This window comes from Corapipo altera, unplaced genomic scaffold (assembly GCF_003945725.1).
Source record: "Corapipo altera isolate COAL_440 unplaced genomic scaffold, ASM394572v1 0, whole genome shotgun sequence".
NCBI lineage: Eukaryota > Metazoa > Chordata > Aves > Passeriformes > Pipridae > Corapipo > Corapipo altera.
Genome location: NW_020884872.1, coordinates 85,088,212 through 85,102,938, shown reverse-complemented (window position 1 = coordinate 85,102,938; position 14,727 = coordinate 85,088,212). Strand labels below are relative to the sequence as shown.

General features: G+C 37.5%; 1 protein-coding gene across 6 annotated transcripts in view; it reads left to right on the top strand.

The window, feature by feature from the left end:
• Positions 1-14,727, top strand: part of DLG2 (discs large MAGUK scaffold protein 2) — a 999,036-nt gene that overhangs the window by 611 nt on the left and 983,698 nt on the right. For 5 of the 6 annotated variants that reach the window (XM_027658222.1, XM_027659729.1, XM_027658823.1 and 2 more), the window contains exon 2: positions 215-1,281. In XM_027658222.1, the coding sequence (XP_027514023.1) occupies positions 1,263-1,281 (19 nt within the window). In that variant the 5' untranslated portion in view covers positions 215-1,262. Of the gene's footprint in view, positions 1-75; positions 155-214; positions 1,282-14,727 lie in introns of those variants that run through there. The other variant, XM_027658391.1, reaches the window with a different exon arrangement.

Below are 14,727 nucleotides of genomic sequence, written 5' to 3'. Positions count from 1 at the left end.
AGCAAAGCAGAGCCGCCCCCTTCGCAAACACGGTTCCCATCGCCCACAGACGATGCAAAGCAAAGCCCCGGCATGTGCATCGCAGGTCCTCATTTGCGCGGGGAGGGGAAGCGCTCGAAGCTTGTCCGCCTTTTTCGTACATTTGCTTAACGAGGTAGATGAGGAAAATCCATCCCGTTTCTGTTTCTCTTTTTGTTTTTGTTTTTTTTTCCAGAAAAAGGGAGAGAGAGAGAGAGAGGCTCGTATTGAAGCCAACCAGCTGCGCTTCTGAGTGGGAAGCTCCGGACTGATCTCATGGCTTGCTTTTTATTTCATTAATACTTCATTGTCTCTGAAAATGAACCATTTGTGAAGCTCTTCTTCTAACTCTGCTTATTCCTCTTTCATGAGGTGGCTGCTGCTGTGCAAGGGAAGGAATGGCATGAAGTAAATGGCTCCAGTATAAGCAGTCTGCTTTGCCCAAGTGCCCAGTGAGCAGCACTGTCACTTTAATAATTCCAGGTCAAGGGATTGCTTTCCTCGTTTTCAATCCTCTTTTAATACATGGGAGGATCAGAGGGACATTAAGGCCGTAAGGCTGGGTGGCTTGCAGATAATAAGAATGAAAGTGACTGCCCAGTGACTTCTGTTGGGTAAGAGGGTGATATTTGAAGGCTGTTGTCTGGTGAGGAAAAAGGGACCTTTTCAGTCTCCTGTGTAGTCATCTAATACATAGCTAGCAAAATTAATTCAAGAAGTTAAAGAGACACTTTGGATTGTTTTTATCTTCCTCCTTATTTGGATTATTTGGGCATTTTTGTCCTGCAAATGATATGTTTTTGAGCATGTACAGGTGGAGTATTGAGACAGCTGCCTAGAGATGGACTGTGCCTTAATTGTATTGCATAAAATCTTTTAATTTTCAAACTTTGCTGCCGGAAGAGGAGTTATAATAAGGTTTTATATTGCCAAGGAACGTTTGCCCTTGTATTTTTATAGATTCAGATATATTTTAAAGAAATTGAAAACATCTCTTAAAAAAGAATCAAAAAGCTTCCCCCCCCCCCCCTTTTTTTTTTCTTATTTGCGGGAAGCATCAGAAGTCCAATACAAGGGAACAGCAAGTATTCATAGAAATGAAGATTGAAGCTGCATTTCCTTACTGAACTGTAAAAGTGTTCTACAGTAGATAGCCAATTCTTGACCTCGCAGAGTGCTCCAGTGGTGCTTTGTTAGTACCTGTAAATAAGTGCTTGCAACCAGATTGAGAAGTAGGAAGAAGAATGCCAGTCAAGAAGAAAGGTGGGCTATGAAGCTTCATATCTCATATTGTGTCTTCATTGTGTTAGATTGTTGATTTCTGGTACTTACAAACTCAAATTAAAAATGTTTTAATGGGGAATGGGAATCGTTTTTCTCTTGCACTGAAAATGGGAGAAAAATCTGTGCTCTTGCAATAGTAGTTTTTAAAAGTAATTTAAGCCATGTTTTAAGACTTACGTCAAATTTGGCCTCAAATAGTTTTTTTTTCAAGGATCAACCATCAGAGATTTTGAACAGACACTAAGAGAAAAGCTTGGCATTTAATTTTGTGAGAAGGCTCTCTTACAAATGCCAATAAATTTTAAAACCATAGTGTAGTCTGTTATTATTCATTACATGTTTGGCAGATAAACTTCAGGTATCAGTAGCAGGATAAATAAGCAACCGAGTTTCAAAGCCAAGCTTAAATAAAAGTTATAGGAGTTGTGTTTTGAAGGTGATTTAAACGTGTGGGTTTTTTTCAAATGTGATTTTAATTAACTTGGATTTCCATTCTTTAATACAATATAAAATTACTGTCTTTATGACTGTAGTATGGCAGCATTTAAGGAAAGACGAAGAGCCTTATGTTTTACCCCTTCTCACCTCAAGTTTGTGATGGCTGCAAGAATAGAAGCAGCTTTGGAAAATGTGATTTCCAGTGTTCAAACAAGAATTGTGAAATATATGAAGGCAAATTCTTACTCTGAAAACACTTGTACACCTTTGGTTATATCAGTTTGCTTGCAAATAGGACACTTGATTTGTAGTTTTTTTATGTGCTAATAGAATAAATGGCATGTGAACCTTTTTTTATTCAGCTCATCTATCTAGATGCGTGCTTTGATATATCCCTGGATCTGATGATACAAAATATGGGGGAAGGAGCAGAAAGTGAATATTACACAACAGAAATGAGGATATAGTTGATATGACTTTGAGTTGTCTTCCTTGTAGGACTAACCCTTCATTAGTTATGAATTAACATTTACTATGAAAATAATGATAAAACATGCAGATTGCTAGAATTATTTTCATGCAGAAAACAACAAATGGGATTTTGTGTTTATATTTTAACACATGACAGCATAGAAATGAATTTTCAAAACTGAAATATTTTAATGGATCATCCTGTCATTCATTATAATTGATTACAATTGTGTTTAGTAAAGGTGGAAACATGTATGGAGAAGTAACATCCTTAATAATTCATCCTGCTGTGCTGTCAGCGTGTCACCCTGATGTACTGGTGAGGCTCATGTGTTCTACCTGTTTACAAAAGGAAAATTGAGACCGTTTTCATATCTTAAGTCTAAATCCTGATTTAGGTGATTTACATTAAGGATGTTTCCGTGCTGGATGTTTAGCTGTAATTCAGTTTCAGAACTCTTACTGCAGGATTTTTGGGGTGAAATCGTACAGGCTCCTTTGTGCAGAAGTTAGATTGGCAATCACAGCGGTCCCTTCTGGCCTTAAAAATCTGTGGATTTCCTGTTTGTTTCCAGGCAGTTTGGGTCAGTTTTAGTGTGCATCAAGGCTCGAATTTCTTCTTCTGTCTTATGAGGATGTGTATTTTGACAATCTTAAAATATAAACTCAAGAGACCCAAATGTGCTCTTTGAAATACTATAAACTGTAACATCAATCGGTGTATTGGAGTTCCCAGTGTGAATGACTTTGAGTATTAAAAGGGTATTGTTAAAAATGCGTTTAAACATGTAAATTGCGGGTTTAAAAATGTTAATGAATCAGCAACTCCATTATGATTTTGAATGACTTAATTTGTCTAGTTCATGCAATAGATTTTAACTTTCTAAACATAATTAAAAGCATGCTGGCAAATTGAAACACACTACCGTTTTTAAAAAAATCCGCTGTTGTTACAAGTAATCCCTGTTACTGCCATAAATAGGAAGGAGGTTGAGGGGATTTTTTTCATTTTCCCCCCCCCCCCATTTATTTACTTTATGCTTTTGACAGCACTTTGTGTCTAACTTATTTTATGTTTCTGATGGTGATTTATTTTCCCTTTCTCGTCTTATGTATTTGGGAGATCATATCTGCTGTCTTTCCTACCCAGGCCGTCTGTAGAACTCTTGGTGGGATTCTCACTTCTAGGCTGTGCAAAAGTATGTATTTCAATAGCAGCATTAAGGACAGGATTATCCCTCTCCATTTCAGCACTTATTTTTACTATTTTGCTATTTTGGATTTGATCAGCACATTCTCCTAAAATCAATATTGAGACAGAGAAACCTGTGAAAACAAACTTTAAAACATGCTGATATTTATTGCTGGAAGTTGTTACCAAACGCTGCTTTCTTTGGCACTGATTGGTTCTGGCTCTTTCTAAAGAACAGTGTTTGCATTTTGGGAATTTGCCTTTGACAGACCTCACATCCAGTACCAGTCTTCAAATTTCATATAACTTTGCCCTAATTTACACTTTACCTTCCTGCTTGATGTCTTCCATCTCTCTTTTAAAAGTTCAGGCCTGTTTAGTCAGGAAAAAAAAGTAGTTTGCTTAATAATAAAAATCATATAACTTAGAGCAAGCATTAATTTCTTATGGATGCGGAAAAAAGGATTGCTTCTGGTTCTGATCATGTTTGTGTCAGTACGTGATTGCCATTGCCTGATGTGTTAGAGTGAAAAGATTTTTGTTTTCTCACTTCATTCTGAAGGGGAATAAAGCTCCACATTCCCAACAATGTTCACAGAGTTGACATGTTTGCTGTCAGTCTCAGCAAAAAGTGAGGCTGAAAAGGGAGAACAGAGTATCCTGTGGTGTTGAATGTGCTCCCTTCAGATAAGGGACGGGACACTGATGCACTCTTTCTGTGTGATTAAACAAATGGCTCTTTTCTTTGGCTTTTGCTCATCCTTCATTTTTAAGTACATTTCAAGTTTTAAATCAAACCAGACATCTCACTTTAGTTACAAAATGTTTTGTTGGACAGTACCTTTTAGAGATGATATGAGATGAACAAATTTGATAAGTCAATAAATGCATTATTTTTACTTAATTTTTACTTTACTTTCACAAACTAGACTATGTATGAATGCAGCTATTCATAAAAAAGTTATGGAACTTCTTGAGAAAAGCTTTGTTTCAAACTAAAATAGTACTACCATACAGAAGTGAAGTCAGGTCACTAAGTGGATTCAGGTTTTTGTGTATTTTCTTTTCCTCCCTCTCTTCCTGAGTTGCTTAGCTGAGTTGATTTCTGTGAACTGTAAGGGACTATGTTTAGATCTGTAATTGCATGTATTTCGGATTCATCAACAGAATAGTTAAGAGCATAAAATGGTACTGTAATTCATTCATGTCTTTCACAGTGATGGAAAGAGCTAATTAAATCCATGCTCCTCAGTGATGGAGACCAGATTCCAGTTTTGAAGCCCTGCTTGTGATTCATACGGAGATGGCAGGAACTCCCTCCTCTAGATGCCTGGCTGCACATGTGCTTCTAGACTAACCCTGTCATCATCTTTACATCTAGCTGTGTCTAGGCAGTAAGAGATACTTGAGTGCTGGGGTTTGTGTTGCCTTTGTCCTGCTTTCTGTCATTCCACTGAGATGGATTGTATCTTTAGCCAGATGAAATCTGTGGGCTGCTATTAGTTCCATCTTGCTCCACCTTCTAGCCAGTTTATAATGACCTGCTGATTCTGTTTGTCATGGAATAACTTTTTGCATCATTCCTTTTATATTAAAAAATACCTTCTAGGCCATGCATTATTCAGCACATCAGTGTCAATCTTACCCCATGTGGACAACTTCTGGACCATTGAGAAGAATCTGACAGATGCACTTTATGAAATGCTAGATTTTGTAGTGGTAATGCTGGTCTATTGGAAGGAAGGAGTCTAAAAACAACTCAGCATGAACTTTTAAAGCGAAGTTCATAAAGGACTAGACAAAGCCAGCTCCCATTAATGCAGTGGAGTTCTTCATGCCTTAGTTCTCTTTCGAACTGGCAACTTCTTTTTAGATAACAAAATTTAAATTTAGGATTGTGACTTTTAGTGCTCAAAAATCTCGCTCAATGTGGTTTCAGGCTCCTCACATTTTACAGCAGCAAATCCAACATGTATTGGAAATTTTGTTTCTCTTTTACTTGCAGTAAGTAACTGGTATTACAAAATTTTTGTCCTTTCAGTTACTGAATGAGTAGTCTCAAATAAGTACATGGCTAAAAGGCCACATCTTCCACTACAAGTCTTGTTTGACCACCTCTCAGTTTTTACAGTTAATTGAATGGGAGCAGTGTGAAGTTTAGGTTGTGTTTACAGACTGTGGAAAGAACAGTTTTAGATTTCCAAGAGTTAAATAAGCAAGTGTCAGAAAATTGCTGTCTGGACTGTGCCAAGCTTCACCACAAAGCTTTGATTTAAAGATGTCACTGCTTTTATGGCAGTGACGTTTTTCCAGCCAGACATTGTTTCTGCTGTGGGAAACAGTGAAGTATTTTGCACACAAAAGGACTATAGGAGCAGGCATTGTGCAGAACAAGTCTTTGTTCTTTACATGCAGGCTGGAAAGCTAAGGACTGGGAACAGTGAAATTTATACTCTTTTTCCAGCTCTACTGTTGTTCTGATACATTTCAGATGTTTATTGCAGATCCACACCATTTTAGTTGCCTCATCTATGCAGGTGCCCAGCTTTTTGTCCTGGAGGGTTGCTTTGGTCAGCAGAGAGAGGTCCACCTTCAAAGGGCATTTTAACACACCTAGGATCTGAATTGCCTTCTTGCCAGTTGTCATTTTCTCTCTTTCCATAGATGAAACACAGGTTAACCACATTAACTCACCTCAGTTAGATGATGTCTCAGTTTCTCATATAAATTTCAGTGGGAAAAGTATTTCCTTATCTGACACATACTTACGAGAACTGACATTAAGTGTTCTATGAGTGCTATAAATTAACACTATTCATTATTTTTGTGGGTAAAAAAGTGTTATAAATTATTGTACTGTTAGTCACTGGAGCTGGAAGCAACCATAGTGTTGATACAGACACTAGAGGCAGCTGTGCATCCTCTCCTCCATTCCTATTAAGTGCATATTGCACTCAGTAGAAGCAGTGGTGTCTTGCATTATAAGCATAATCTCTTTCCTTCTCATCCTCTCTTCTTTCCTTCTGAATTTGTTCCAGATGGCCAAGTTAGATGTCAGAGGGTAACCACGGAGAAAAAGCTGAATTTGTAACTAGTAGCCAAATGTGATAAAAGATGATAAAAAGTCCCTGCTTCAGCAAAATGAGAAAAGTCTGCCTTACTTAGATATGCTTATTTTTGTCAGGTCATACCAGGTTTTTGCTTCTTACAAGTATTTAAGGCCTGTTTCACTGTGATATCTTCTTATATTTACTGTAGATTAACACAGTGCCAAACAACATCTTTATAAAAATAAAGATCATGTTTTCTCTTGCCATATTCATCCCTGAAAGAGTCAGTGAAGCTGCCTTGACCTGATGTCAGTAGTAATCAACATACAAAATCTCTGAAGAAAACATTTGCTCTTTATTGGATGTGGTCCAGAAGAGTTTTTGGTGGCAGTAAACTCTTTACCAGAACAAGTTACAGCAGTTGTCCTTAAGTCTGTCTTTACTTTTGGGCTGAAGAGGTTAATACTCTCTTCAAAACATATTCATTAGGGAATTGAATCGTGTAGAGTTTCCCTGAAAGAGAGGATCGGGACAATTTATGGTTTTGCACACAGAAACCAATCTTTTCTGGTTTAGAATGCTGCTTTCTCCCCTGGCTGTGTAGCGTGTCTTGTGTTGTGCTGTAGTGGAATAGTTCAAGTCATCTTCCAGTTCCGTCCTAGGTGTTGAGCACTGCAGTTACACTGCCTTGCAGATGGATGCCTGCTAAGCTGTGCTTTTAACAACAACAACAAAACCCCCCCAAACAACCCCAAAGCACCATAAACAACCCCAAACCCAAGCTTTGCAGATCTACAGACCAAGTTGCTTAATGCCTAAATGTAGAATTAATTTTGTGTTGTTGCATGAAGGCACATGTTTTGGTTATTGACTCAGAGACTGTAGTATAATACAAAGGTTCTTAAATTAAATATTCCAATGTGAATGTGAGAAAATGTAAGACCATAATGCCTGTTTTGCTAATAAATAAAGATAATTTGATCTCATTCCATTTCATTTTTTTGCATCATTAAAAAGACATTCGTGTTATTGAATTAGATGGGAATTTTTGTAATTCCACATTGTTTTCTTTCATGTTATACAATATTCTTTTGTATAAGTTTGGAATTATTAATTCCTGACCAGGCATCTTTTTGTTAGCTTTCTGTCTCATTCCAGTTTTCACATTTATGTTAATTTTGATACTGAATGTTCTTTTAAAGAAAAAGAAAGTACACAGCTGCTTTATTAAGTGTATAACTCCTGGTTTTTACTTTTGCCACTGTGCATCAAGTTCCACTAGTTTTGTGTATTGCATACAGTTAGATTGTAAGCTCTTCAAAGCAGGGTGATCTAACAAATTTACCCTATTAAGATGTCAATTTACATTTATTCAGCTGTATAAATAAGAGGGTTTCATTTGGTGCTACATAATTTTGGGGGTTGTGGCTTCATATTTCATTCTGTCTTCATATTTGCATTGTTGATTTAACATTAGCATTTGTACATCTAGATTTTAACATCGTGACACTTGAAAGACAGAAAGAAGAAGTTCAGGTAAAGCTACTTATAACTGCAGGTTTTCTGAAGTTTTGGAAGGAGTCTCAGGGCTCCAGATGCTGCTCGTTCTAATATCTGAAATACAAACAGGTCACCTATGTAGAAAGGTCACCAAATTTGAGAAAGGATCACCAACAAGCAGTCCCCACATTACTTTCAACGTAGCTGGGAAAAAAGAGCTCCCTGGAAAAAAAGGAATGACCCCCCTGGTGGGATGATCGGCTAAAGCCCTTCTGTGCTCCCTTAAAGGAGGGTAGGAGGAATCCAAGTCCCAGAGTGAGCTGCTGATAATAAGTGGGCTCTGCCTTATTATAGTAAGGTATGATGTATAAGATTAACAGATCATAAATGAAAGGCTGGAGAAAAGTTTGTGATTTTTATGCTGAACCAGTCACTGATCTTTATATAGTTATCCTATTCCTTTGGTAAGTACAGTTAGTCAAGTTTACAGGAATATATTTAAAACTAAAAAATGTGTAAAAGCAGCAATTTAACAGAATAGATGTGTGATTATATATTGTAAAACTAACTGTAAAAATACTTGGATAACAAACTTACATTGTAGCTAATCATCATTGATAACTAAATTTTTTCTTAAGGAACTAGTTTTCCTTATAGTAAATTAGACAAAAAGTCTGATTCTTAACAAATAGAAAAAAAAAGAACCTAAGCACTCTTTTATCATCATCACTTCCCTGGTCATTTGTGTGTGTGTGTGTGTGATGTTTCATAAAACTGATGGTACTACTGTCCAGCTTCATTCACCAGTCAGTGTTCTGTAACAGTACCGGGTCTCCAGCCTGCGTTTATAGGTTGTGCTTTAAAGCAAATTTAATTCCAGAAAAGAGAATAAAGGGCTTTGAAAATGTAAACAGTGTACAAAAGTTGCAGAGGCTGGAACTGCAAAAAAGGAGACTGAGCAGGGGAAGGACATGACAAGTCACAGAATATAGAAGAGTCTGTAAAGGGAATAATTGTGGTTTGCTTTACACACTGACATCTGGAAGACAAGCAGTTGTCCTGATTTATAGCAAAAAAAGATGGGAACTATGTAGTAGAAGAAGCTGCTAGAACCTACAATCACTGAAATCGGATGGTGAGAGATCTTGTGGATATGAGAGGTTATCAGTGCACGTAGACAGGCATCTGTGGGATGGGTGTAAGCCTGGGTCCTGCACAGCACAGAAGTGAACTGAAAACCTATTAGGGCTCCTCCAGGCTCCTTGTCTGTTCTGCTTCTCAGAGAATTCAGCTGACACATGGCTTAACTCCTGCCCTTCAAAGCAATCTGGCTTGCAGAGCATTTAGCCCTCTGCACTGCATAGTCTACACAAGTCAATCTTCTGGAACAAGAGACTGCTGTGCAACTTCTGTGGTTCAGTGGCAGCCTTTTGCATGAGCTGTTTGGAGCCCAGAGACCTGCAGTAACACAACTGCAGGTTAACACTGTTTAATGCAGCTGCCTGTCCTCCTTATTTTAGTCCAGTTTTCCTTGGCATTTGCATGTCTGGTTTCCCCTTAACATACCTAAGCATATAATATAGCATTATTCTGAGAAATTTGCTGTTGTACTTGTGTAAGAACTCTCTCATACTGTCTGGCCCATTTCTTGTCTGCTAACAGCATAGAGGTCTAGAATAACACCACAACTGAACTGTTCCTAAATTTGTGTTTTGCAGGAAAGCAGTCTGTGCAGAGAATTCACCAAGGCTACAGTTAATTTAGGGATGTCACACATTTTACAGTTAATGGAAAGCGAGGGCAACTCAGAATGCAAGGTTTACTTTAAATATCGTTCCTTGAAAGACTCTCCATTGGCCCAAGATTAATCTTCACAATGTGTTCGCCTCCCCTGTGTGCCAATCTAGTTGCTAAAAGCTGAAACCCCAGAAACAAGCCTGCCTGGTAATCCCTTAAATTATTAACCCTTCCTTTTTTTTGTCCCTCTGTTTTCCCTAGCAGGATAGAAGATGGGTTTAGGTGTCATACATAGTGTCAGGAGCTGTTATTTTTAACCCTTTTGCTTGTTTGTTGTGAATGCTCCTCACACCGGGTGATTGTCACATATGTAATGCCTTATGTTTTTTCCTGAAGGTTGCATAACCATATGCTGCCTTTTCTTCATAGTTCCTTAAAGTCCTATTGCAGATATGAAGGGCCCGAGGTGCTGGGAGCTTTCTGGTTTGTACAGGGACGCACATTCCCTGCTTACTTTCCCTCTGTATAGTCTGCTAGATTAATTTGTGTCTCATGTTGATGTTTATATGTAAATATTTTATGATTGTCATTTGTCTGATAGTTCTCAAGCCTTTTGAAGCACAGGAGCCTACAGCTTGTGTTTTTCTCAACTATCTTAGCGTACTATTTCTTGCATTTCTTTCTAAAATTTAACTGGCTTTTTTGCACCTCCTCTGTGTATACAGAGCATTGCATATTAGCAACATTTATTTATGTTTACTGTTGTGTGTGAAGATTAGGAAAGGTAAATGAGTTACTGATGGCTTTGGCTTGGATCAGTCCCAAGGCAGGTTGCCTTGAAGTTTCTTATAAACTACTGCATGCCCTCCTGCTTATGTGTAGCAACTTGTTTTAATTTTTTGAGCTTTCTGGAGCAGAGAATCAAATCAAGACAACTTAAAATAATAGAGGCAGGGAACAGCATTTATTCAAACGTCTGGCTTTTTTGTCAGTTGTCATCTAAACAAAGATGTGAACTCTCCAAAAGTAGTTTTTGAGATCCTTTTCTTCTAAAGTTATCAAAATTCACTGCGAACACTTCCCTTACTCTCTTTTGTGGTGCTCTGGTTCCATTTCTCACTTCTGTTCTGGCTTCGGTGGTTTCTCTCTCCCATCCTTCATGCCTTTTCCAGCTTCAATGCCCTACATTTTCCCAATTCTGGTTGTCAAAAACCCAGAAAGGGTCTCCTGAAATCTGTTGGTGTGTTTTTCTTTTAAAAGTCACCTAATGCAGCATACTTTGCAAGTCAGAAAAGAATCAAAATACGTCTTAGGAAAGGGAGCAGATAAAATTATGGAAGAAATAAAAGATAAATGGAAATAACAAACCCCTTCATCTTATCAACTCGGTTAGGGTTTAGGTCTCAACTAATGTTAAACATCTATCATTGAAGAAACAATGATATTTTTCATGTAAGTCAACATTCTTCCATATTATTGCACCCTGAAAGTCTTTTCATTCACAAATGCCAATGGGGGGAAAGAAATGTAAATGTCATCCTAAACTTACTGACAGACTGTGGTAGCCTTGATTCCCCGAGAGCCGCTGGCTGCCTGATACTGCCTTGTGCTGGTGTAGGACACTGTTAATCAGCTGACTGTGATTTCTTCCAAGTACAAGGCTGAACTTGCTGAGTTTGGAATCATATTTTCATTTTTTTCTCTCCATCTTCTGAGCTACCTTGCCTTATAGCAGGAGTTGGGTGACAGGATCATACTCCCATGGAAATTAGTATCAGATCTCAGCAGACTGTGGCTATTCAAAGCATAACAATTTGAGTGCAAATCACTGACTAGTCCTGGCTGGTTTCATATATGGGTCCATATAGAGTTCAACCTATATGGCTTTATTGTGGCTGGAAGGAGCTCTAATATCTTGAAAATAGCCATATATTCATATATATAGCCATAGCAGCATCTGCCTGAATTACCTGGAGCTTCCATTATCTGTTTCTTTGGTTTGAGTCATCATCATTCAACATACCCTGGTCTGAGGAGTTTTGAAAATGGAGCTACTAGGAGACTGGTTTTGAATCACTTTTATCTTTCTTGTATAGTTTCAGTTAATCCTGTTAGTCAATTATTTTTCAAATTAATTATTGAAATTTATGTATAAACCTATATTCTCTTCAGATATAATATCTTTAGTTCATCTAAAGGATAAATGGTTTGAATAACATCTGAGAGGTATTTAGGAAAACTGTTTCCTGTATCCTATAGCTGTTCCCATAGATGGTGTACTGTGTGACCTGCCATGTGCTGTGCCATCCTCAATCCCATATGAAGGCACAGTACATATCAAAGATTTTTTAATCAACACAGTCTCCGCACCAGCAGAGCTGCAGTGTTTCAGCTCTACCAGGGGTATACTGTAAATGTTGTAGTGAGTATAGTTAGAGGAACTCAAACAGCACATAAGTGACCTGCAATCCTGCTGCCTTCAATCAAGTGCGTGTAGCTCCCAGGGGAGTTTATGTTTTCCTTAAGTAAATGGTTGAGCGCTGGGTCTGCAGTCAAAGTAGTGGACAGGTAACTAACTCAAAGTGCACCACAGAACTTGTTCCTCTGTTGTGCTGCAGCTGTGGAGTTTTTTAGACTAGTGTAAAAAGTGTGCTTCAAATACTGACATTTTGATTTCACAGCATTTGCATGCTTTTCTTTACTCGGCAGTTGTATGGGTGTCCTCACAAGCACCTGCACCTTTAAGCCTTTAACTTGGTTTCTGTATATGTAACTCCTGTAAGATTTCCAACCATCTAAACACCTTCATCAAAAAAAAAAGTGCTCAGCTGTTACACTCTTGCTGAAAAAAGTGAAGCTCAATTTTTTCTGTCTCCTTGCCTATATGGAGTTTCAGTGATTCTAAAATGTGCTTGCAAAACATGAGAGCATGGCAAAGACCCAGAAACAAACTGGCAGAGGAAGGGAATCTTTCTGCTTAAAGGTACTGATTAGTATTGCAAGGGGCTTTCAGATCTTGGATATGGACCCTGAGAAGTAGATAGAATTGATTTTGACATCATTTTATCAAAGTAGATGGGAATTTTTTTGCAGAATTAATTTAAATATGTGTAATTATCAAATTTAGTCTTTCTTATGTGAAGCTTACATTTCAAGAGCAATGCTTTAAGAAACAATTTTTAATTGGTGATAATTTAATTTTTCCTGATATATAGTGCGCCTTAGTCTGGATAGGCTTGTATGTATGGCTTCATTTCCTGATGACAGTATCTCTGGCAAACTTTTTGTCTGTAAGGTATACTGAAAGCTACATTTGGTTAAAATATAACTTGGATTGTATTAACAATGGATTTTCTATACAGTTTTTGTATTTGTTTCATCAGATGTATAAACATTGCCTCAACAGTTTTTTTTGTTCTATAGCATAAATGTTTACTTATGGAGCTTTAAAAATTGATATCACAGAAAGTTTGTGTCTATACAGTGTGGAGACTATAAAATGTGGAGTATTCTCTAATGTCCCCCTCTAGAATAATAATTCCAAGGAAAGGATCTGCCTTTTTTTTGAGTCTTACATAAATAAATACATTATATTAAGCAGACACTCCTTCTGTAGAAGAAAAATTAAGTAATTTCTTATGTGGTAACACTTTAGATTGAGAGAGGAAGCAAAGTTTTCCAAAGAAATCCAATAAGCAAAGTTACTACTCTACAGTTTTGTTTCAGTGTCACATGTTTCTGATTTGCCATATTGTGGCAATTAACCATTCCCTGATCGGTAACATAAACGACAAACATTCCTGAACTGGTTAAAAAATTATAGAGTGATAAAGCAATAAAATTTACAGAATTATTAGTTAGTTTGGGTTAACTGATAACCTCTTGGACAAGATACTGTAGGACCATGTTTTATTCCTAAAGAAATTTTTCTTATAATAGTATTAAGATATTTTGAGTATGATTTATTTAAATAATAATACATTTACTGTCTAGAATATGTGTGAGTTTTTGTAGGACTGTATCTTCTGAATGGTTCTTGACAAAGTCATCTTTCAAAGTTGGTAGGATCACTTAAAAATTAGTGTCATAATAAGCAGTAAAAAACCCCCTAAAACTCGGTTCAGCACACCTCATGGGGCACAGCTGATATTGACTTTTCAGTGGTCTTTTGTTCACAGGCAAAGGACCTACTCAGGATCCACACAGATCCCCACCACTTGGGATATTAAATTGTGTGTTCAGTGGATTTGTGTTCTTACTTGAATTTGGTTTCGGTATCAACACTGAAGAATAGTGTATCATAGAACAAAGATTTTTTGGTTGCCTTTATGATATACTCCAACTGTAAGGTACAGGACTTATTTTGGCTGCTAAAAATTAACTGTGTTCTTCATTGGATATTGTAATCCCATACATACAGTGATCCAGTCCCTCTTGAAAGCCACCAATCTCCCATTCTTCTTGATGAAAAGAATTTGTGGGAATTCAGATTAAGAAACTTCCGTTTAATTTGGGTGGCAGGGAATATGGTTCTTATTTGACTATTGTGCTGCAGTCCAGGCAGTCCATTCTTGAAGCCAAATAGTATTTTAAGTTTTGTAGCTGTCAGACCCAAAAGGCAAAGTACTGAATGCTCTCATCTGCTTTGGGTATAACTGGGAGTTGACAATGGTTATTATCTTGGGGAGAGTACTTAGCATTCTTCAGTCATGCTGTTTCATTAGGTTATTTTATATTACTCTCTGTTGTGCAGAGGTATAAATGTGGTGTGCTGGTGCTGAATAGGATTATGCCCCAGCATGCTAAATACTGTAAAATATGAAGATCTAGTTCTGAGTAATTTATAATCAGGAAAGTTCGTCAAGAAGGCTGAAAGTTGCTTTTTTGAAAGCATAATCTGGTGCCAAATTGACTGGAAGTTTGAATAGTCTCCATAAACACCTTGGCTTTTCAGGAGTGCTCCAATAGCAGTGGTTACACAACTCCCCTCCCCGGCATGCTAAATATTTTTGGTCAAGATATGATTCCTCTTGATAC